General features: G+C 38.7%; 1 protein-coding gene across 2 annotated transcripts; it reads right to left on the minus strand.

Moving 5' to 3' along the window:
• Positions 1 to 1789: 1789 nt before the first annotated feature.
• Positions 1790 to 22628, minus strand: LOC102085369 (protein zyg-11 homolog B). Of its 2 annotated transcripts, none has more exons than XR_010474285.1 (14): positions 22469 to 22628; positions 16437 to 16602; positions 13366 to 14120; positions 10597 to 10737; positions 9217 to 9393; positions 8988 to 9052; positions 8267 to 8366; positions 8135 to 8185; positions 7324 to 7485; positions 7169 to 7216; positions 6343 to 6554; positions 6211 to 6263; positions 5518 to 5615; positions 1790 to 3167 (listed from the first exon to the last, which is right to left on the minus strand). XR_010474285.1 is itself a non-coding variant. In XM_065072149.1 (14 exons), the coding sequence occupies exons 1-14, from the start codon at positions 22469 to 22471 to the stop codon at positions 2977 to 2979; spliced, it is 2208 nt and encodes a 735-aa protein (XP_064928221.1). In that variant the 5' UTR covers positions 22472 to 22610; the 3' UTR covers positions 1790 to 2976. The 2 variants fall into 2 exon arrangements, 1 of the variants encoding a protein (XP_064928221.1); XM_065072149.1 differs by having other exon boundaries at positions 6357 to 6554; positions 22469 to 22610.
• Positions 22629 to 22633: the final 5 nt, after the last annotated feature.

Here is a 22633-nt window from a genome sequence, read left to right on the forward strand (position 1 = left end):
AAGTCATTGGTTATGACTCTCAAATAGATGCCAAGTAAGGAGCATGGAGAAACTTTGGCTCACCATGAGCAAATTAAAAAATAAAAAAGGCAGATAGCATGCTGCATCTAAACACTGATACAAAAATTATTATTACTCTGAAGAGAAAGTCAACTTACATTATCAGTACTCTTCCAACTAATCACACAGAACAAGAAGTATTAACAGAGCAATGGTGTTTGACCCCAGATCTGCTGTGAATAGTGCAAAACACCGAGTTATCACCCCAGCCAACAGAACTTCTCTTTGGCAAGGCCTGTACGTGCACATACATGTGGCCACTGTTACTGGTCTATCCCAGACATCTTGAGCATGTCACTTTTCTCCCATGACCTGTTCACCTCTGCTGCCTGGCTGGAAGTTGACGTTATTTTCTCCCACTCTTAGAGGTTCTCCAGCACCAAGACACACCACACAGTTTAGCTTATAGCTTCTTACTTCCCTAGACTGGGGCTTTCAAGCAAAAGAGAATATAGTTAGAGAAATGTACTTTCAGTAAACATAGGTTATCAAAATACACTTTAAAAAGCGTGGCTTACTGCACTGCAACAGAGTGTCACTCCATGCTATGACAGTCTTGCAGCACAGTGCAATTTCACCTGTGCCAGAAGTTAACTAAACAATTCTGTGACAGAATCTTATCAAATTATACATATGAGTCTCCTATGAAAAGATCTGCAAAGGGTGAAGCAGAGTCACACTCTTCAGCCTTCACAAAAAGAAGACACATGCTACAGGTGAAATACAAGAGTTTAAAAGTTACTTCCAGAATTATTCTACCCTGGCAGGACCTCCTGAAGCTGCACAGGAATGTGAGCAGACCTTCCAGTAACTGCCACATGCAACTACATTTAGTGGATTTACACCTTGTAGACATTCATACTTTTCAGCTTAAAAGTTTGTTTGCCTGAAGCATGTGGGAACAAAACAAGAGGGGTATGGAAAAATCACTTCCAATCTCTGTGCGTGCTGGCTGCAGAACTTCATTAAACGACATCTTCACCATCTGGCTCATGCCAGTATCATATTCATTTTATGCTGCATGGAGTAGTAACTTTTTTCTCCAGTTTTAGTTAAGATGCTTCAGCACATTCTCCTGGTATTATGAAAAGCCAGTGCTGTAAAGGAGAATTGTCATCTTTATTTTAAAATCTTGCAGCAATTGATTTCTATTCATTTTATTAACACCAATTTTGACAAGCTTTGTGTTCCATTTCATGTAACAGAAATTTTGTAGCAGAAGTACCATAGCAAACATCTCAGAAGGGTGGTGGGTAAAGGCTTGTAGGCCATTTTTCACTTTTAAAACCACCTTCATAATTCAAAGCTACAACCAATTTAACTTATTTCCAAATCGAGAAAACTGTATATAACCAGATACACACATGAAAGTGACGCTCGTCAAATTATACCTTAATACAAAAAGCAATTATACAACATTGATTAAATTACGGGATCAGTACCTTTTGAAGTTGCTGAAATACACAATAACTAGATTATTGAAGATTAGAGGTGATGTTTTTACTTGAAGGATAGGAGGTGGAAGAGGGAAGGAGTTAAAAATAGTAAAATATGGTCATCATGAAGAAGCCACCCCTGCTAGTAAGCTACCAAACAGGAGTTTTCTTTTTAAACTCACCAATATGTTACAGAAGAGTCTCTGAATACCAATCAGTTGCCATGGAAATATGGAGACTAACCAGATAAACAAAACCACTTGAAATAAAACCAATTTTGAACCAACATGGAGTTTGCTTCCATCACTTGTATTTTATCAGGCATCTGTATGCTGTGCAATATATTTCATTCAACACATCATTTGAAACCCATAGGTAACCAAGAAAGAAAGAAAGAAGTTGTTACAATTAGCATCTTCATGTAAAATTTCACACTCCACAAAACAATGCAATTGACACAGGGCTTACATAGGACATCGGGTGATATTTTGCACTGTGATGACCTGGAATACAACTCACTGCACAATACTGACAGAATATTTACAGAGAACAGAGCTATCATTAGTTTCTTATAAATAAGGTGACCAAATATCCTGGGCCTCCTATGGAGACATGCAATCCCCCTCATGATGAACACAAGTCAGCATTTTGCTCTTATGAGCCTTCTCTTTCCCTATCTGTATTCTAAAATTGAAAGATAGATACCACACGCAATCAGAAGCAGTCAAACAGCAACAAAAACCCCTTCTTGCAATCAAGTTTAAAATCTCAAGCGTAGTTTATCCTTTTAGTATTGTGTCTCCTTTTAATCCTGTTTCTATTGCTTTAGCTGAGCAGGTTTCCCTTTTCCCTGATGCAATGCTGATGCCCACCTTAGGACTCAGCAGAGCAGAAATGCAAAAAGGCATTTCTAGCAGTAAGGAAAACAAAAGAACACACTTGCAGGCAAAAGGAAAATTAAGACCCCAGTTGTGTTTAGAAGGGTTATGAGACAGACAATTTGGTCGCCTTAGTTACAAGTCTCACTGTAACCTGCATGCATGTACTTTTGTTGTAATTGGTAAAAGTGTTGAATCTCACAACCACACACAGTTCTATTCAAACACCAAACTGATAAACAGCATTATCAACAGCAATCAGAGGGATGATATAATTTTCTGTCCCAGAAATCACCAAATAAGATATTCCTAGAAGTCTCTTTCAGATGTGCATACTGATCTGTACAAGTCCCATCTCTCTGTAGCCAGCAGAAATCCTAGGGGTGTGACCAACTCAAGCATCAAGTGACCCTTCACAAGTTGCATATGCGGTTGCCATTAAAGTTAGCATTCACCAAAGGTTACCGTACATTGTTCTGGGTACCACAAGTATTGGCAAATCACTTTAATGGTGACCACTATATTACAAGTTACTCCAGCTACACACACATTGGAAAGGATTATTACAGTGACAATACTTTACACTCCTATAGCTGTGACTTTCAGTTTGGTTTATTTTGTTGTGGTTTTCTACATGGCGGTGGTCTCCCGTGACGCATAATGTGCTTTTCCAAACTATCTAGGATGGCAATAGCAATCCTTTGGACGTGTGGATCAGTCTGGACGTTTTCCTTGATGTTGTATAAGTGCTGTAAACCACCTTCTTCAATTAACATGCTGCAATATCTGGCAGCTGTAATAAGATGAAAGAAAGGGAATTTAAAAAGTTATCTAGAGTAAATGTAGCAGATAGCGTAAACACTAATTCAAACCCAGTTCGGTCTCCTAGACGAGGCAGCACTTAGGACACTCCCTAAACCGTCTACACAAGCTCACTTGTACTTTAACAAGTAACAACAGAACAGAGATGTTTAAACAGCACTCCAATTGTAATCAGGTCTGTTTCCATGTCTGCCTCAGCTGACTGGGAGGTGCCTTGTAACATGCACAGCATTCTCTCCCCCCTCCCGCCTCCTCCATTTTAAGTGCACATATATAGATTTTAAGAAATAGGATTCAGAAGTACTGTATCTCTGAGTATCCAGGTAAAAATATCACCTTTAGCAAAAACCTCAGTACAGAACAATAACCAAAACCGGTATCAGATATGCCAGATATACCGCATCATTTGTACACGCTTGTAGAGTTAACAGGAACTAGCTCCTTCCAAAACAGTTTGCCAAATACTGTTGATGGTGGCCTTTAACTAATTCTAAGTTCCTATGACTGCCTTTTCAGGGATAAAATGATACTTTTCTTTCCACTTCCATCATCGATTTTAAAAAGTTGAAAGCGTACCTACATTGGCTCCAGTGTTATGATGTGCAAGGACCAGCTGTAAAGAGCCGCATGTTTAATGTAACATGCAAGCTTCAGAAGTTGTTACAAAAAGGTCAGGATGACTGTAATGCAATCCACAGAGCATTACCTCAACTGTGCCCCATTTCACTGCTCATCTCAGTGAAGCAATGCCAAAGTTGTTTAAATGGTGGCATTAAGCATTACACTGGGGATCACGTTTACTGCAGTGCTGCTAATATTTGAGTTAAGTTAGCTTGCCAAGTTGGATACGATACAGAGAAGCAGCAAGAGAAAAAAAAGAAAAATTAATCCAATTCATTCCAGACCACTTTCCACCCTCATCTAAAAGAGAAGGTCAAAATAAAATGCATCTCATCTCCAGGACAAAACACCTTCTTGGTGCCAAGCACCAAAAGCTTTCCCCCTAAATAAATCTTCATGTTTCAAAATTAAACACACTTTCCCCTCAGAGGGAAATGGTTTCTCTACAGTTTTGTTCAGAAGCTTCAACTACTGTCAGAACTCAACTTCAGGAATACCGTCCTGATCTCAAATCAGGAGTACACCAACTATTTCCAGCCTCTCCATTCTGCAGAGTGGTTAATCACTGTCAATACAAAGCTCTGTGGCATGTTGAAAGCTCAGAGGTTAGAGCAGCACAAAATAAACACAAAAAATAAATAGAACAAGTAGGACCATACTAAGTAAACAGCACTGAGGCACAAAAAGAAATCACAGGGTCTTAATCAAAAACTGTTATCCAAAATCTGACCAGTAAATCGACTTTGTCAGAACAGTCCTTTAACACGGGAAAAGTACTCACAGATCTCTGGACAGTGTACCCTGGGAAACAGTGTCTCACTACATTTACAAGCTCTATAAAGAGCAGAAAAAACAGTATTTTATGTGCAATTCTATATTATTATGCTATGTTTTTGTCTGGTCCCAAATAGATTGTTTTTTTCACTGTAGAAATAGTGATTCATGGGACAGGGCTAAACAAGCACAGATACGCTGCTGTCAAGAAGATTAAAAAACTGCCAGAGAAAAAGCTTTCCATACTTCAGAGGAAAGCTGCTTTATATCTAGAAGAAGTTAGTGACAATACACACATTCGTGTCATACAAACTTACATTAAAAAAAAAAAAAAAAAGGCATTAAAAGCCAGGAAGGTTTGTCCAGTCTTATATTTAGGTATGTGCACATTACTTCCTATCCCAACATTTGTGCATTTCATCACATGCTCTGAAAGCATTTTACAAACAAGACACTGCTGTTCTCATTTTGCAGATGGGAAAGAGATTAAAAAAATTGACCTTCATGTCACAGCAAGTTATTGCAAAAGTGATCAGAGCTGAGGATTACCCAAAACTTCTGTTCTCATAAGACATAGCTACTACTACAATCATTGTTCTTAATTTAAAATAAATTTGTTGCCCATTATTAATGTTTATATTTCTGAATAAAAACACCTGTACAAGCCAAAAATGTAGTTAATCTTAACACATGTCCACCTTTTTTAATTAATACTGTGCATTTAACAGTAAACTTCCAGTAAATAAAAAGGATGTAAAGAACTTTTATTATCCCTTTTTCCTGCCCCATTTAGTCAAAGCCTGAGTGTAGTTTTTCCAGAGGATTAGAAGTAAATATCCTAGGAACTCTATTTTTCCCCACTTCACGGTAGTGAGTAACATGCTAAGAAATAAAGTTTTTAAGGGTAATATTATCTTAGTACATACGATTTTTGCTGCAGACATGCTGCATGGCCCACACTGCCCATAACTGGACGCCAGGTGTCATGAAGCAGCCAAGTAGTGGAAAAAACGGATTGAAAGACCTATAAAAAGGAGAGGAACAGCAGCTCTCTTTACTACTGGGTATTATGACTTCAGAGGTCACATGTCTACACATTCAGCTATGGGTTTAACTAGGAGAGACACTTGATAAACTGGAGTTTTAGACACAGCAGGCAAGCCTTTTAATGTTTAAGACATTTCCTAGCAAAACCCATATACAGTAGATATGCGGTATGCTTCTACCATAGCATTTAGATGCCTCCCACTCCTTCAAGAGGAGTAAAACCAGTGGAAATTAGAAGGACTCAATGGCCAGTAATTATCTAATTGTACTTTTTGGCCTCTACCTTCTTTATCTAGGACAGATAGTGCTAACCCAGAGGTTAATCTTTGTGTCTATTTTAGGCATGCAGCCAAATACCTTTAACAGAAAAGCAGCAGAACAACACTTTGTTTCCCCAGGAGTGTCTAACCTTCTCTGGTCAAAGGGAAAACTAACACATTGTTTTACATTTTAGGCTGATAGGCATTTTTCCACTGGACAAAGTGTCTGATTAGCAGCTCACTCCACTTTGGGAACAAGTTTTAAATCTAGTTCAGTTTATTTTCCAAACCCTAAATCCAGACAATAGTTACCTGTAAGCCACCATCTCACATTCTGGGGTTGGCCAACTCAAAATGGCAGAATGCTGCAAAATACAGAACCAAGAACACTCATTGTTAAATATAAACATTGAAAAAAATAGAAGAGAGTATGATAAAATTCACCATCATTTCTGTACCAGCTGTTCAAGGAGAGACGTCCTCTGGCTGCGACTTAATGTCCAGGCCTGCTCTCCTCGTGATATCAAGTGAGCAATAATCCCTGCTGCGAAGTAGCTAACTTCCACCTCCACACTGTGCAATAATTTACTGATGTGGTCTATAAAGTCCTTCCACATTAACTCCGAATGGAGTTCTTTAACTTCAGCTATGTTATTCTGGGGGGAAGGGGGGAAAAAGAAGAAAATATCAACAGAAAGAATACCACATGAGAAAGACAAACATAAGCTTGAACTACATTGCTTAAGTAAACACATATAAATGCCAGGATGAAATCTCCATACATCCAGGTTACCACCAGATGCCCAAAATACTACTTTTACTTTTGAAAATTTTTCTAGTCTAATGCAGGAATTTGCCTCAAAACAAAGGTTTTCTCACAAGTAGTTTTAGGCCATTAGCATGCAGATTACACTACATTTAACACTAGTTTTAACATTCCCAACCACAACTTCAGTAAACTTCAGCAGTGCACAATTCTGAATTCCAATGATTTTAAACCTACTTTTTGCATTTGGACTCATCTGAAGCCTCACTCACCATCCTTTCTTAAAAGCTCTTTTTGTTTTCTGCAACAGTCAATTTCAACACAACTAGCACTATTGGAGAATTGGTAAAAAAGTAAAAAAATGTCAATAGTGAATAATGCACACTATAAAGATTAAATAAGAATGTAAAAATATTAGGCAAGTTTTCAGATTAACATGGGGTAAAAAAAACTCAAACAATCCATTTTGAAAAGTATATATTTCAGACTTTTTTTTCATCTCACCAGAAGACCAAGAACTTTCTGTTGGATAGATGATTCCAATGGAAAAGACTGTGGAAAAAAGAAACAAACTACAGGTAACCAGTGATACTTATTATTGAAACAATGTTAATTATAAACCTACATTGATAATCCACCACTGAAACTGCACTCCTCACCTCTAAGACTCTCATGAAAAGTTCTAACCCTTGATTTTCAATGAAGTGCCGACACGTTGTTGGAGATTCATCAGTGAGGTTCCAAAGTGCGCTCAGAGTGAACTTGAGTGTAGTATCTACAAGATTCTGATTTGTTTTCTGTTTAACTATTTGTAGAAGTTGCTGTAAAAAATATATATATAAAAATAAAAAAAATCCCAGTTACAATTGCATATGAAAACATGTGTTACCTCCTCTGCTTCTTTCTGCGCAGACTGGGGTAAAGCATAGCTACCATTTATGTGCAGAGTAAAGATGTAAATGTTTAGGGTCAAACTATACAAAATAAAATAGCTATTAAACTTTTTACCTTCTCTTTGAACACAGTTGCCTGCCAGAGCAATAACTTTGTTTTCAGTGTAACTACAATGCAGTACTATTGCAGACAGCACAAAGCCATCCACAAAGCTCTGGACCCCATGTGAACATTGACAGCACCAACCACGTACTTCAATTTTTTTTTCAGCACCTTTTGTCTTACACAATGGATTTCAAATCAAGAGGTCTCTTGATTTTTTACTTTGTATTAATTGTGTCAAGTTTTTCCACTTTGGCCTCTCTTCATCTATGCTAATGCGTCTCGTGGTTACTGTCTCTGCTACTACCTCTAACAGATTCTCTAAGCTTTTCTACAGACCTTTAAAATGAATACAGGGTAATGTGTTCTTAGAATTCTATCTCCTTACATTTACTTCCCATCTTTAGGAATACCGTTAGCATGAATAGCTGGAGAAGACGGTATTTTTGACTGTCAGGAAAATATCTGACTTACCCTAACAATGAAGAGTTCTGCACCAAGTTGAGCTGTTTGCTCTGTTGAAAGCTGTAAACAAACAAAACCATATCAACAATTTTTTAGATTTTAGAAATACTATGCTGTCATCTCAAAGCTTAAATTTCATACCTTTGCAGCAAGAATGGAAATTATGGCTACAGCCATCCTTTGCATGTTCTGATCTTCATGATTACATAGCCACTGCATAACAAGTTTGGCTGCTTCAAACCTGGAAATTAAAAATAAATCTAGTTTTCAGAAGTTTAAGTCTTAGTAAGAGAAAGATTACACAAGACAACACACCTGGCAAAAGTGCATGCAAGAGAAAAACTTTAAGTAGTATGCCCTCATACCAAAAAGAAGTAGAAATATACAACGAAATTACAGGTATTGTATGAGCCTCAGTCAGCTTTGAGTTGTTTCCTTAGGGTTTCTTCCTTCTAATTATATATCAAAGTGCACAGGAATTGCTTCCAAAGAAGGAAATAAAATTTGGCACAAGCTTCTCGAACATCAGACCAACACTTCAAAGCATTTGGGCAAAACACTGAAGTAGAAAAACCTCTGCAAAAAGAATCCTGTAGTTCCCCAGGAAATCCTGACTTCTCTTTCACACAATTAGTGATAGACCCATCCAGGTGTAGCAAAAAAATACCTGTATACTAAAGGATTTTTTCAGACCTATATTTGATTGTGAATTATAAACCAAAAATCATATAGGCCAGACAGATTCAGTACAGTGAAATGATTAAAACTGAGAACAGAAATAAACCTTCTGAAGGAACAGACAAAAACAGACAAAAACATATTCTGCAATGCTACAACTCATTTTAACTGACATAAAACTTGCCTGTTAAATGGAACATCCTGAAGGATTCTGTCACTGCATAGTGAAAGCAGGCAATTCTTTTGCAGCTATGACAAATGAAGAAGAATTACTACAGAGACATACATATTTCACAGTACTTCCTTGCTATGCATCATTAAATATACTTCCTTGAGATAATGAGATGTGGAGAAAACTTTAAGATCCATAAAACAGAGAATCCTACATAAAATAAAGAAATGTCATCTTTTACCTGCTGATGATTTGGGAAGTGTTCCATGGCCTTCAGGAGCAAGTGAGTGACATCAGCCAGAAGTCGCACAGGCATCCCTGCTGCTAAATCTTGCTTGGTCAGGTTGAAGACACACGCACTTGCTGCCAACTGCACAGGCAAGTTTAGGGGGTGATTTCTCATTCCAATTACCACAAGCTGAAACGTAAGAGTTTTGCCCACATTAGTTACGTGTTTGTGCTCATACCCCAAGAGAAATGCACTGTTGCTTTGGGCCACAATGACTCACAGCACCCAATTTCTGACTCCCTTTCACTTAAGTGAAAAATCCGTCTGGTGTGATTTTAATTCTCAGGGGGAACGTCTCCTTCTGCTCAGTGATTCAAAGCCAACAACTTCTATTTCCCCAAGTCCTTTTGCACTGCTTGTAGCAGCCTCCCAAAGGAGAGGCTGCACAGGATGCAAGAGATTGCTGGAAAGAACCAGGGTTTGCTTTGGTATAAGAGTCACCAAACCCTTTCAGAGCTGAATGAGGTAGGACAGAGTTTCTGCAGGGTAATGGTAATGATGTGGTGGCTTGTCTGGTGACCAGCCATTTCAGATCACATCCTGAGCTGCTAGGTCAGGATATATTTTGCATCTTCTTCCTGAATTATGTTTCTGGCTATATATGTTGATTGTGATACCATCTAACAAAATATTTTTCTTGTTGATTATTGACTGACCAAGTCTTTTTGATATTGAAGCCAACAAAATCAAGGTCACTTGCTCAATGCCAAGACGATAGTAAAAAACAAAAATCATCTGACCTACTGATTAATTAAGCCATCTCTGGTGCTCTAGACATGGAAAGCCAATGCCTAGAATGGATTTCTAAGGAAGTTTCCACGATTTTCCAAGTTAGAGCCCAATATTGAACACTAACAATGATGTTTATTCACTTGCTATCGTACTGGAAGGTGACAGTGGAGAGAAATGTCACTAAATGCCTTCCTTATTACTACAGTTTTGTAAGAATCAGCAGAAAGCACTGTTGTACCTGAAGAATAAGACTAGACAGACCTTTGATTTGACCCAGTACATATGTTCTCATGACAGAATTCATTATCTGAAGAAAACTTCATATCATACTCAAAATTACATGAAAAAAAATAGATGCTATTCAATTTAGCTACTATACATTAGTCCGGATCAATTTTACCCGACGTAAAACACTACAGAGCATCTTTTATGTCACTATTATTTAAATAGTTAATTTTTATCCAACGTTGCAATTTTAATCTTAAAAAAAAATCACAACTAAAAATGTAAAAGCTTATAAAATGTTTTATACCAGAGCTTTGGGGATAGCCTCAGTTTAAGGAACAATGTGTGACAACCATCAAAAACTATATTATTTACCTTTAAAATTTCAGGCTTTGTTTTTTCCATTACATGCGTCAGGCTGAATAAATGAAAGAGTGCTTCTCTCACAAAGAACGCCCGTTCACTGTAACGCTTCAGTGCTTCAGAAATCTGAGTTTCATTTGCTTCTCCTGACACCTACAAGCCAAGAAATAACCTTCAGTTCAAGATGTCATCATTTTATTTAAAAATATTGTTCTTAAACAGTGCAAAGCTGCAGCTTCAAAGGTGCCCTTTTTTTTAGCCAAATCCTTCAGTAAGGGAATTATGACTTTATCTGGCCATATTAATCCGGAACTACACAATCTTCAAACATTCTTCATAAAGAAGAACCACATAGTAAGCCAAAATTAGGCTTCAGTCATGTCTTTAAGAACAGTATGAAAACACTAAGTAAAAGTAATGCTTTTTAACTTACAAAAGCCACTTATGATGTACCAAATACCTAAAACCATTTGTAACTGAATGCCCTGTCAAATGCTGTTGATAAACTAATGAAGATGGTACTTTGGCTCTAAGTTTTTGACTCTAGGTTCTAGCTCTGACAAAGAAAAAAAAAAAGCCATTCTTTGACTACACCAAGTTTCTTATCAGCTCTATCTGTAGCAATAGCTTTCCAGCACCATCTTAAGGAACTCATGCTCTCTGCAAAAGAAGTAATTTTTTAAACCAGACTTTAAATACATGTGAAAACTAAACAATGAGCTTAGGCAAAGGCTGTATTAGAAGCTATGACCTGTTGACTTATATGAGCTTAAGTTCAGAATATTAAATCAGCAACTAGCTGCAATTTTTCCACTTCCCAATCTGCTATATTTTCCATTTAACTATATTTTATCTACTTTAACTATAAGTTGTATAACTGTAGATGATTTGTTCCTCAGTACTACTATTTAATGAATCATTGCTGCAATTACTATTTTTTTTAAATTCGTAGGGAAGCATGCAGAACTTGTTCTACTTAATGCGCCATGTAAGGGAAAGCAAATGTTCATAGACTGAAGTGCATCCTGTATTATAGGGAGCCAAGTTTCTTGAAACTCGCTGGATCAGGGATATATTACAGCCCTGAGATAACTGATTCCATCTCGGATTTTGTTGTATATTCTCAACTGATTAGAACAGGGCAATCACATTTACTGACATGTTTTGCAGCCAATTATACTCTATACAAAGAATTCCCACTTCATGTTCTCAACTATAATGCCTACTTAGTGTTCAATCTCTCAAGAATTTTCTATAATCAAATTCCACAGGACTGCTGTAAAGACAGTAATATTTTACTTCTGCTGTCTCCATGAGTGCTGTGTCCTGTTTATTCTATAGCAGTGTCTAGACTAAGCAGCTGAATAATTCAGTATATTCACTAATGAATTTCAGGTCAGACACACACAAAAAAGCAAAGAACCCAAATTGCTGCCTACAGTCTCTTCTTGACAACTATGCCTTAAAAAAAAAAAATGCAAAGTGCTTTTTGCTAACTACACTGCGACAAGTTCATCATTATTTTCACATTACTAGAACCTTCCTTCCTTTCCTGTCACAATCGCTTGTATGAAGCACATATTCTAAATAGCAAGGATTGCACTGAATTATTTGATACCACATGAGGTATAGTTTCCTGACACTGTTCATCAGTCATGCCAAAGGTGAACTTGATTTCTCCAATAACATGTTTCAACATTCATACACACAGCTATCAGCTGCGACAACCAAGTTCTCAAGAGACTTGGCCACCAACAACTGTCAAAAGCTCCAGGAAAAAAAAAAAAAAAAAAAAAGAAAATTTATGTATATAAAAAATTGTGTAGCTGTGTTACCTCACCTGCCTATAACACGAGCATTCTGAATTTTAAAACTGAACTGCAAAATTCAGCTTGCATAGGAGACAGACTAAACTACGGACATATTATGCAAACCCTTTCTCATTCTCTTTGCAGTTTCCATGATCCTCATGGCACAGTAGGGAAAAAAAATCTCAAAGAGGCAAAAATTACATACCACTGACATGTTTAAAACACCTCTTTTTCTTCTTTAATTCTGACCCCTTCATATCAGGGACAGGAGAGGCTCATTCCCCAGTAAGTGCATACATATTCTACACAACAGGGAACAACATCAACATCTTGTTGCCTGGCACTAAAAGATAAATAAATGCACTTCTACAAATATCATCTCATCCTAAGGAGCTAAGTAATTTAAGGTTTACTCAAGAGGAAGTTTTTCATCCTAAGTAATTGCTTCTTACATGTTCATCACCCAATGGCCTTTCAAGGTGGGCAGAAATATTGTAGTAAGAAACAGAAGTGGTGATGGAGTGAAACAGCAGCTCAGTTACTAAGTTTTATTGTATCTGTCATGTTAATCATTAACTGCTCAAAGCTTATGCAAATTGTACCTCCACCTCTTCCATATTGCTGCCTTACACTAGCCACTGTGCTGGAATCCACATAATATTATTCCAGTAAATGACTTCAGAGTAGAGAAAGTTCAGCTCTCTGAAAACTGATATGTTAAATCAGGACCCAAGGCTCACTGAAAACGCACAAAAAACAGATGCTTCTTACAATAGTATTATGTAAATTTAGCAGTTCCTGTGCAAGGATTAAGCAGGAATTTGACATGAAGTCAGTAATTACAATAAATAGTTAAAAAAAGAACATACAGCCTCCTTCTGAAACACACACATACATTTGTTAGAAATTATTAGTTCTACTTTTTTCCACACATTGTAATTTTTCAGTAAAACTAATTCCCCCACTTAACCTTTAAGTTTCCTTCTCCCGTTAGGAATTCTGAGTAGCCAGCATCCGTAGCCAGCAGTCCCACAAACTGCATTGTGGGCCGTTGCTGAATAAACGCTTCTACAGCTTTGTCAGTAACATGTTTTCTTCCAGAAATGTCCAAAGACACAAGGTTAGGCAAGATGTCTTTCTGTTCCAGTAAACGAAGTGCTATGTCTGATGTGAACTGTTTGTCATCAGAAATATCAAGGTGACTCAGGTATTTTAGTTCTCTTATAACATCCAGAATCTGAGTTGTGGTCATTTTCAAGCATTTCAGGTGGTGCATGGTCAAAGACTTGAGTCGCTCTTTGCAGGTGAGGAGTGCTGTTATGTCAGTGACAGAGGTGTTCGATATATCCAGACTTTCTAGCCTAGGAAGTGAAGCAACATCTGCCAAGTCCTCGTTGTAGAACAGAACATTGGTAATACTCAACGCACGAAGCCCAGACAACTGACTGAAGCACCTCTCATATGGGTCTTCCAAAGAAAGAGTCAGTGAGTTCAGCACAAGGCATTGCAGATTTTGTTGGATCCATTTATTGCTGCCGAGTCCACTTATAATGTCTGTGATTGTTATATCAGCATTTACCCCAGTAGCATCAAGTTCTACCAGCTTGTGATGGCAGAACGCTTTCCGGAAAGCCACAGCAGAGATTTTCGCTTTCCGGATACAAGCTCGTTTCAAACGCATCTGGTTACCTCGGAAGATGCCCACAGTTCCATCATTCAGAAGCCCTGTTGGAAAACAGCATTAGTGTTATAGAACACCACTTTGATTTTAAGAACCCAAAGGGCAGAAAGTATTAACAAAATTAATTGTACAGTAGTTTATCTTGGATCATTATGCCATGATCCCAAAATTCTAAATTTGACATTCCGCTTTTAAGATTACGATCTCACTTTTGGAAAGTGTCAGGTACATAGGACAGATACATTAAGACATAGTATATACACATTATCTGTCCAGTTTAGAACATGGAACATGCAATAAATAAGATGTGGATATTATTCAAAAACATTCAGACTGCTGCCCACCTTTTCTGGATTTTCTCACTGAACTAGCTAGAAATGTTCTAAAAACAGAATTTAAAAATTTCTGAAAGCTATTCTTGACTGGTCACAGCTCTCTTAACCTCAGATAATACTAGCACTCAAGGACCAGTTCTCATCTTGCTTTAACTCAATTGAATAATTTAGCATTTGACTGAATTCATAAGTATGATCAATACATTAAACTAAGTTCCTCTATCTCCCATGAAAAAGGTAGGAGTGTTGCTGAGAAACAAGCTGAATGTGAGAAAAATCTAAAAAGTGATTCAATGAGAAGAAAGGGGAGGACAAGAAAAGGGTGGGAAGCAGAGAAAGATAGCTATGAATAAAAGGAACTGCAATAATCTTGTTTGAGATTTTTATCTTTTTGCTCTTTAGCAAGACTACTGCAAAAGCAGTCTTCTCTTGCAGCATATTGGCAACATTCAAACCCAAATAATGTGTTTGGTTCCATGCACAGGAGTACGCAAAACGTATAGACATCAAGACTTCTTATTGCATCCTATCATCAGAAGAATTACTCCTTTATAGAAAGCCATATGAGAAGGGTATGGTTGCACAAGCATGCACACAAAAGCAGTAGAACATGTCCTTCCAGTTTCACTCTAGAGGGTTACAAATGTCAGCACTCCCTGGTTTTATTTATCTTCAAGCATACTGAACACAGAAAATGCAATATATTTGAATTAAAATGCCATTGCCACTACAGTTTGGATTTAAGCAATGAGCTAGTAATTGCCTCTGCGACTAAGTCACACTCATCTTTTGCAGAGAAAGCAAAAATACGGGGTGAGACAATTGGTAACCAGCAAAAAAAAACCTAAATGTAGTAAATAATCATAACTTAGTAATGCTTTACCAAATTACTTCTTAATTTTTGCTAACATTTTCATTTAAGGATCAAGGTAGGCTTTCTCACTGCCCTAACTCACCCACACCCTGTTTACCTGCTGTGCACTTTGACATCCTGCACCCTGGCACTGTGACGTTTTGGTGTCTGGAACAGCCTTCCTGACTATTAGCACTGCTAATAAGTTTCTGGTAATTCAGTTTCCTTGAATCCGATTTCTCAGGACTACCATAATTACTTATCAGAAAGTAACGTATGTTGAAGATTAAGAGGCTTTTTGGTTTGCTGTCCTTTTTTTTTTAGGACCATTCTTTCTGTGATATTTGATTAGAACAACTTGAGAAAGTAAGAACACCAGTATTTGCACAATAAGACTCAATCAAATCTGCACCTACAGCAGAGGGTGCTTGGTCTGTTTAAAGTAATTTTTCTAGTGTAACATCTCATGTCGAAGTAAAAGTTCCCAGGATCTCCAGAAATGGGTCTCCTGCCTCTTCTCTAGGGTACTCTATACATTTACTCTTTTCAGACTAAGAAACTTTTTTTGACACAACATTTTCCTTCCTCATGCTTAAAGCAAGGAAAGGAGAGGGACACCCCTCCTCAAAGATGTGCTGACAGAGAACGTGATAGGCCTGTACCTAATATGTAAGAACAGCGTGATGCGCTTTTAGATGTTTATTCTACTCTTGGAACTGCCTGCTATTGAGAAAATAATTCCATTTCAACAAAAGTGCCAAAACTCTTTTAATGAAAATCATGTTATTAAGGTAGGAAATAATCTTAAGGACACACAGTAAAGAAAATTCAATTAATTGCTCTTTGAGATATATTGAAATATTTGCGTGCTGCTAGAAGTGATAAATCAAATCTTTTTTTAAAGAGATTGAAATAAGATCTATTAAAGAATATCAAATTACAATAACAAACCCAAGGCAAAGGCCTTTCTAATTAGAACTATCTATATGGCAACGGAACATTCAGCTGAAACTGTGGGAAAAAAACCCAAAATAACAGAAATTCGCTATGAAGAGATTAAGGAACAGTTTTAACAGCTGAAACAGCATAATCTACTAGAAAATACACCAGAACTGCAGTGTCACATTCCAGTAAAATATTGTCACTGATGACCCACAAATAATTGTTCTTACCATGAAAAGCCATTGTCTGTAGCAATCGATCAGCCACTTCTTGAGGAAACATTCCTGGCTCCTGCAAACACAGTGTTCCATCCTGCCTTTCTGTGCAAAACTTCTCTAGGTTGGCAGTCAGGAAATTCAAACAGATATCAAGTAAAGAATAAGGAGAAGCTTCCTCCTGTCATGCAAAACACAATGAAACAAAGGAGATTTAGTCAAACCATTCTGTCTGTAAATCTTTTATTTCTCTATAGTGTCAGGTTTAGGCAAATCTTTTTTTTTGTTAGTCTAATTCTCATTGGATCAGGAAAATACTACAAAAGGAGACGTCCCCCACAGAGCCACAGAAAGGTCTAAGTCAGGTCACACAATAACAAACTGGCCAAACTGATGGTCGGGCTCCTCCTCCAGAACCACATCCAGCCTGGGCTGCTGGGCTTGTGTCCACAGAGAAAGAAAAGGAATTGTTGACAGGTTTATTTGAATTTATGAACTCTACTGGAAATTAATCAATCAAGACAGACCAAATGAAGATTTAAATCAAATTTTACTTCTCAATTGAAACTATTTTAACATTTGATTGAGGTCAACCCACACTTGAAGTCTACTACCAATCTACATGAGAAATTAGATACATTTCATACATTGTTTGGAGCAATTTTTGATACGGAAAAGGGCAACTAGTACTTCAGATCAGAAAAAGGAAACTCAAAAAGAACTATTATATTGCTGCACAAAATTCAGAATTAAAGTAACAACTATTACAGTATTCCTTCTGATTACAGATACTTATTTTCTCCTTTTTACACTAAGCACCTGGAAATCACCTATAGTAGAACCCTGGGTGCCAAGGACAAAGCAGAATATCAACTTGGAACTTTTCCTTCAGAGTTTGAGATTGTACATTGATACATGAGAACCTCCAATTTTTTTAATTCTATGTCTAATAAAAGCCTACTGTTTTCAGTCACACAGATTGATCAACATAAAGAATGACTCGCAGCACTGTGAATCATCCCCAGCACTACACAAAAGGCAGCCGAGTGACTGGTACTTACTCCTCCAGACAATTTTGAAAATAACAGCACCAGCCCTTGCCAGATTTCATCTGTAAGAAAAACTGTAGCTTGCCTTTTAAACTGAAAGTTCTGGATAATTCATCTGTCTTTCCTAGCTCATTTAACTGCTTTTCTGTTGCTTCCTCTGCCTACTATGCTCATAACAGAAGTACAGAAATATATAAAAGATTATATAGAAGAAATACCAAGAAAATGACAGAAATAAGTCTTCTAAAATAAGGTACATATATTTGAAGACTTGGAGGTACCACATCAGGGCAAAGATGGAATGGAGCTTATCTTCAACGAATCAGGTATTGACAACAATGGAAGACTGCAGTTAATAGCTCCTGAAGACTTAACTACAGATTTGGGAACCAGAAACTCCAAATCATTCAAATACCAGCTCTTTCTGCAGTTTTTGACATGCAGCTTTCAACTCCTTTGAACCAGTTTTGCTGAGTGCTTAATTTATTTTTTTTAAAGCTTGGTTACTGTATTTTATTGTTGAGGAAACCGGAGTTATTTTGTGCTGTGACTTGCTCACATTACCAGAAAACAGGAATTTTGGCTGCCTCCAATCTTAAACAGATATGAAAATGAAGGACAGAATTTGGAACTGTTAACATCTTTTGTTTCTTTATAACATACAACAATGCACAAAATAGTTCTAAAGAGAAAAAACAACTAATTATTTAAAAATAGCACATTTACTTGAAGGAAGGGGGAAAATTTTCTTTTCAACCTGAAATCAATACACACACAGGACTTATGTGACAGCCGCTAATTAAATTAAAATCAGAATCCTTACTCAAAGGCACATGAAAATTATTCCCACTGAAGCAAAGACATCCTTATCTCCCATTACATCTTGTGCTTCTAATTCAATGTTTAAATATGACAAAAGCAGCATACTGGCTCTCTTCACTTCTTCTGGCACCATTGCATAATTTCTCCCAGAAAAGCTAGAACACTTTTATATATATCAATGAGCAACCCCCAATGACAATTTTTAGCTCTGCAGATTGATTCGGAAAACTGTTTTTTTCAACCAATACCTCCAACTGGCCAGTCTATAATTTTTTATACAAAAATTAAACCAATATATTCCAATCACTTTGGAAGTCCACACAGGGACACCTCAATACAATAAAGGAACAAAATCCACAAGCAGTGATAGATTACACTTGCAAACAACACAGTACCATTTTTATTAACTCCACATACACCAGTTATAGGAGACATCTGTAATATTTCTTCAACTTGCTGCAAAAAAATCTAACAAAACACACCCAACAAGGGCTCCTGAGCTAACCTGGGCAGATAAGAGAAACATTTTTATCTGTATCTAATAAAGTCTCTTAACAAGAATCATAAAACCCATTTCCTAGACTGCCTGCTACTGAAACAGAACAGCTTGAACACAGCCTGTAAACCTTTTATGTGAGCCCTGGCATTCTGCTCAACTTCTCTTGACTTAACAAGAATATTGCCCCATTAAAGACCTCATAATAGAAGTGTTTAGTTGTATTTAAGCTCTTCCAAGGTTCAGATTTAAGTGGTTTATTTCTCTAGCTATGCTTTTGAAACAAACCTGGCATCTGTTTTCAGCTCATTTCACTTTGTGGTTCTCATACTCTAATGAAACCCTGTAAATGTGTGTGAATCACAACATAGGAAAAATTTTTTTGTTTAAATTTAATAGAGATCATTCAGCAATATTTGACTAGAACTTTCATTATGTATATTTGACATTTTCATAGCCATCTTAACTTTCATACTTCCATGTAACCTCAGAGTTTCTTTCATTCTATCAAATGAATTCAGTGGCCAGAAAATAGACAAATTCCCTAAAACATTAAATTATGTATTACATGACACAAGTCTGGGTGTCTCCATTAGCTAACGCACATACTACTAAGAGTAATGTGACACAGCTAAAATCAACTAGTTTACGGAAGAGTGAAAAAAGTAGAATGATCTCATTTAGATGGACTTTAAGGCATATTTCAATTATTTAAAAAGAAAATACAGCTTTATCAGTGCTTAATACAGTCAAGGCAAACAAACCAAAGTGCCTGGGGAGGTAAAGGGGAAGGAAGCTGCATGGCTACTGCCATCTAACAGTAATCCAATACACCAGCAGACTGAAACGCAACACCAGCTCCAGTGCTACGTTCCCCAGTTCAGCTCATAGCTCAGACATGAGCGCACTTGGAAAGGTTCTCACAAAGAACGCTATCCTCCACGTTTTCCTCTAAAAACTCCTTAAATAAACTTTAAATATCATTAGCATATGTTTACCTTATATTTCAAAATGCAGTTGGGAAAAAAAAAAAAGCTTAAGGGCACATCTTAAGGTAGCTGGAATAAGTTACTTAAACCCAACATTACGCCTAGATTAACCAGCTAAGCACAAGTATAAAACAAAAACCCTGTTCCTTTGGGGAAGCTTCACCACACAACCACCTGCTTATACAACAACTGAAAGAGACAGGTTTAACTCATGTTTTCCATCAGTAATTGCAAAGTACCTTCGCACAAAAAGTAATTCTCACTGCTGTGTGGGCCTTTTTCACTACAGGTATTGAGATCCTACCATCTCCAGCCTGAAAGATTTGGTTCCTTCTGACTTTGTGTCTGATGTTCATTAAAAATATTTTTTTTTCCATAGAAAGTATTTTATTTTTTTTTTCCTCCTCAATAAACCACTATAAAACACTGGAAGGAGTTTGACCTGATTGATCCTTATGGGTCCCTTCCAACTTGAGAAATTCTATGATTCTAAGACAAATACCAATTTCAGTTCCAACAGAATCATTTCTATGATATACTCCTCAATTTTTACACCAAATTGCAAACTCGGTATGACAAAGCCCAAATGTGTAAGCTCTGTGTATGCCAGGCCCATGTTCCCTTTTCTCTCCCAAGTCTCAAAGAAGGAGATGGGGTACAGGATAAGGGACATTTCAAATTGTGGCAGTTATTTCTCTCAAAAAGTTAGCAGGCAAATCGGAGGTAAGTCAGAGAGTTAATCTTTGGTCTTGGGCATACTGTGTGTGTTTCTCACTGTTTTCCACCTCTCCACAGCCCCAAAAGTATTCTTACTTTTTTGAAGTGAACATTCTTAAAATGCTCAAGAAATCGCAACTCAAGTAACAGTTACCAATATCCTTCAGAATGCTAATTAAGGAAAGGCAGTATAAAATAAACAGTTATTTATGATTTTTCTACCTAAATTCAATGGAAAGAAAGAGATGTAGTCACCTTATTAATCAGAGTTAATGAAGGATTATGCTCAAAACTCAAATTTAATATTAACTACTCTGGCACAACAACTGGGAACATCCTGATTTAAGTTGCTAGTGGTACAAAGTCAGCAGAGGTCACTAGAGGTCTAAAGTTAAACAGTGCCACATCAAAACTACATAGAAAGGCCACATATTTCAAGATTAACATCAATAACATCAGATATGAGTTCATCAATTAGAAGTGACTGGAGAGAAGAACCTGAATGGCTTGTTTAACCACAAGGAAACAGTGTGAAGGAGCCAAAGAAGGTATGAGGAGAAGCATCAAGCAAAAATAAGGAAGAATTATATAATTTTCAGGACACTTGGAGTTATCATGGGGCTATTTATGTTAACAAATATATGCACCATTTCAGTTTGAACAAAACAGCTAAGAGAATGTAGAATGCTCTAGGGGAAAAAAGTCATGTTGGGAGTATGAAACAAACCCAATTTTCTTAGCCATGCAGATCAAAAGGTGAAATATATGAATGCCACCTGTGAATACTGCACAGCAAATAAAAACCATAGAGAGGAAAAAAACTATTAAGGCGAAACACAGTGCCAGCACAGCAACAAAGGTACATAGAAATGTCATTAATTAGAATTTTGCCATAAATTCAGATGTCCGTACACAGCTCCAAAACTGGTATCAAACAACGACATCCTACCCTAGTCTACTGAACAGAACAGCAGATGCAGAAGATCGCTACTTTTGAAATAAAGATCAACAACTTTATTAGGGGATTAAATGAAATCATGCTTTTATTAACAAGCGATGAGACTAGATAACCCACGGAGCTCCTGCTAGCCCTTTAAAGGCAAATATGCACACTCATTTCTCCAAGAGACGGGCAATCCGAGCAGCACCCATACGTTCTGCTCAGGCCTGCCCGTCACAACCATGAGGGCACACAGCCACACATGACAGAGCACAGGGCCCGCGTACCGGCCGTACCACAGCCCGCGCCGTGGGTGACCCGGCGGCCAGTGAGCGCACTGCTGTCGGCGGGCCGGGCTGCACCCGGGCCGGGGGAGGCAGAGGCGGCTGCCCGGCCCTGTGCTGCTCTGCCCTTCACGCCGCCGGCTGAGGGATTGATCCCGCCGGGCTGCCCCCGCTCCCGTGTGGCGAGGATTCGGCTGCAGCCGCTCCCCTCGGCCCCGCAAGGTGCTGTGAGAGGAGCTGGGCAGCGAGGCCGGGCCGGCCGTGCCCCGCATAGCGGTGTGATTCTGGGAGGCACCGCCGCTCCCCTCCGCACCGCGCCGGCCTCGAACCTCCCCTCCACCGGGTCTCGATCGCCCTTTTATATAACGGGTAGGGCGGCAGCCGCGGCGGTTACACAACAGCGGCCCAGGGGTACTTGCATGAGGGGAAGGAGCCGCCGCGGCCCCGCCGGGTCGCCCCCGGCTCTGCCCTCAGCGGTGGCGGGGGAGGCGCCGCTCCGGCCAACGGCCCCACCTGCCCGGGCGCGCGGCGGCCGCCCCGCCTGACAGAGCGGAGCTGGCGCCGCCGCCATCACGGCCCCTTCCCCGGAGCTGTGGCGCCGCTCCACCTCAGCCCCGTCCGCCGGGCTCCGTCACCCTGGGGCAGGGGGACCAGCCTGTCCAGCCCCAGAGGTGCGACAGTGACCCCCTCCCCCCAACCCACTCCCCTCAGCAGCTCCTCGGCCCGGCGCTGCCCGCGGCGCTCACTCACCATCGCGGCGCTTGGGTGCCGGAGGCGAGCGCCCAGCGAGCCGGGTCCCGGAGTTTGACTCCCCTTTTTTTTTTCCTCGCCTTCTCTCCGTTGGTGTGTTTTTTTTATCACCTCGACCTGGAAGTTAATCAGCCTCAGCCGGCCGCCGAGCCCGCCTCCTTTAAA

This window comes from Columba livia, chromosome 8, assembly GCF_036013475.1.
Source record: "Columba livia isolate bColLiv1 breed racing homer chromosome 8, bColLiv1.pat.W.v2, whole genome shotgun sequence".
Classification (NCBI taxonomy): Eukaryota; Metazoa; Chordata; class Aves; order Columbiformes; family Columbidae; genus Columba; species Columba livia.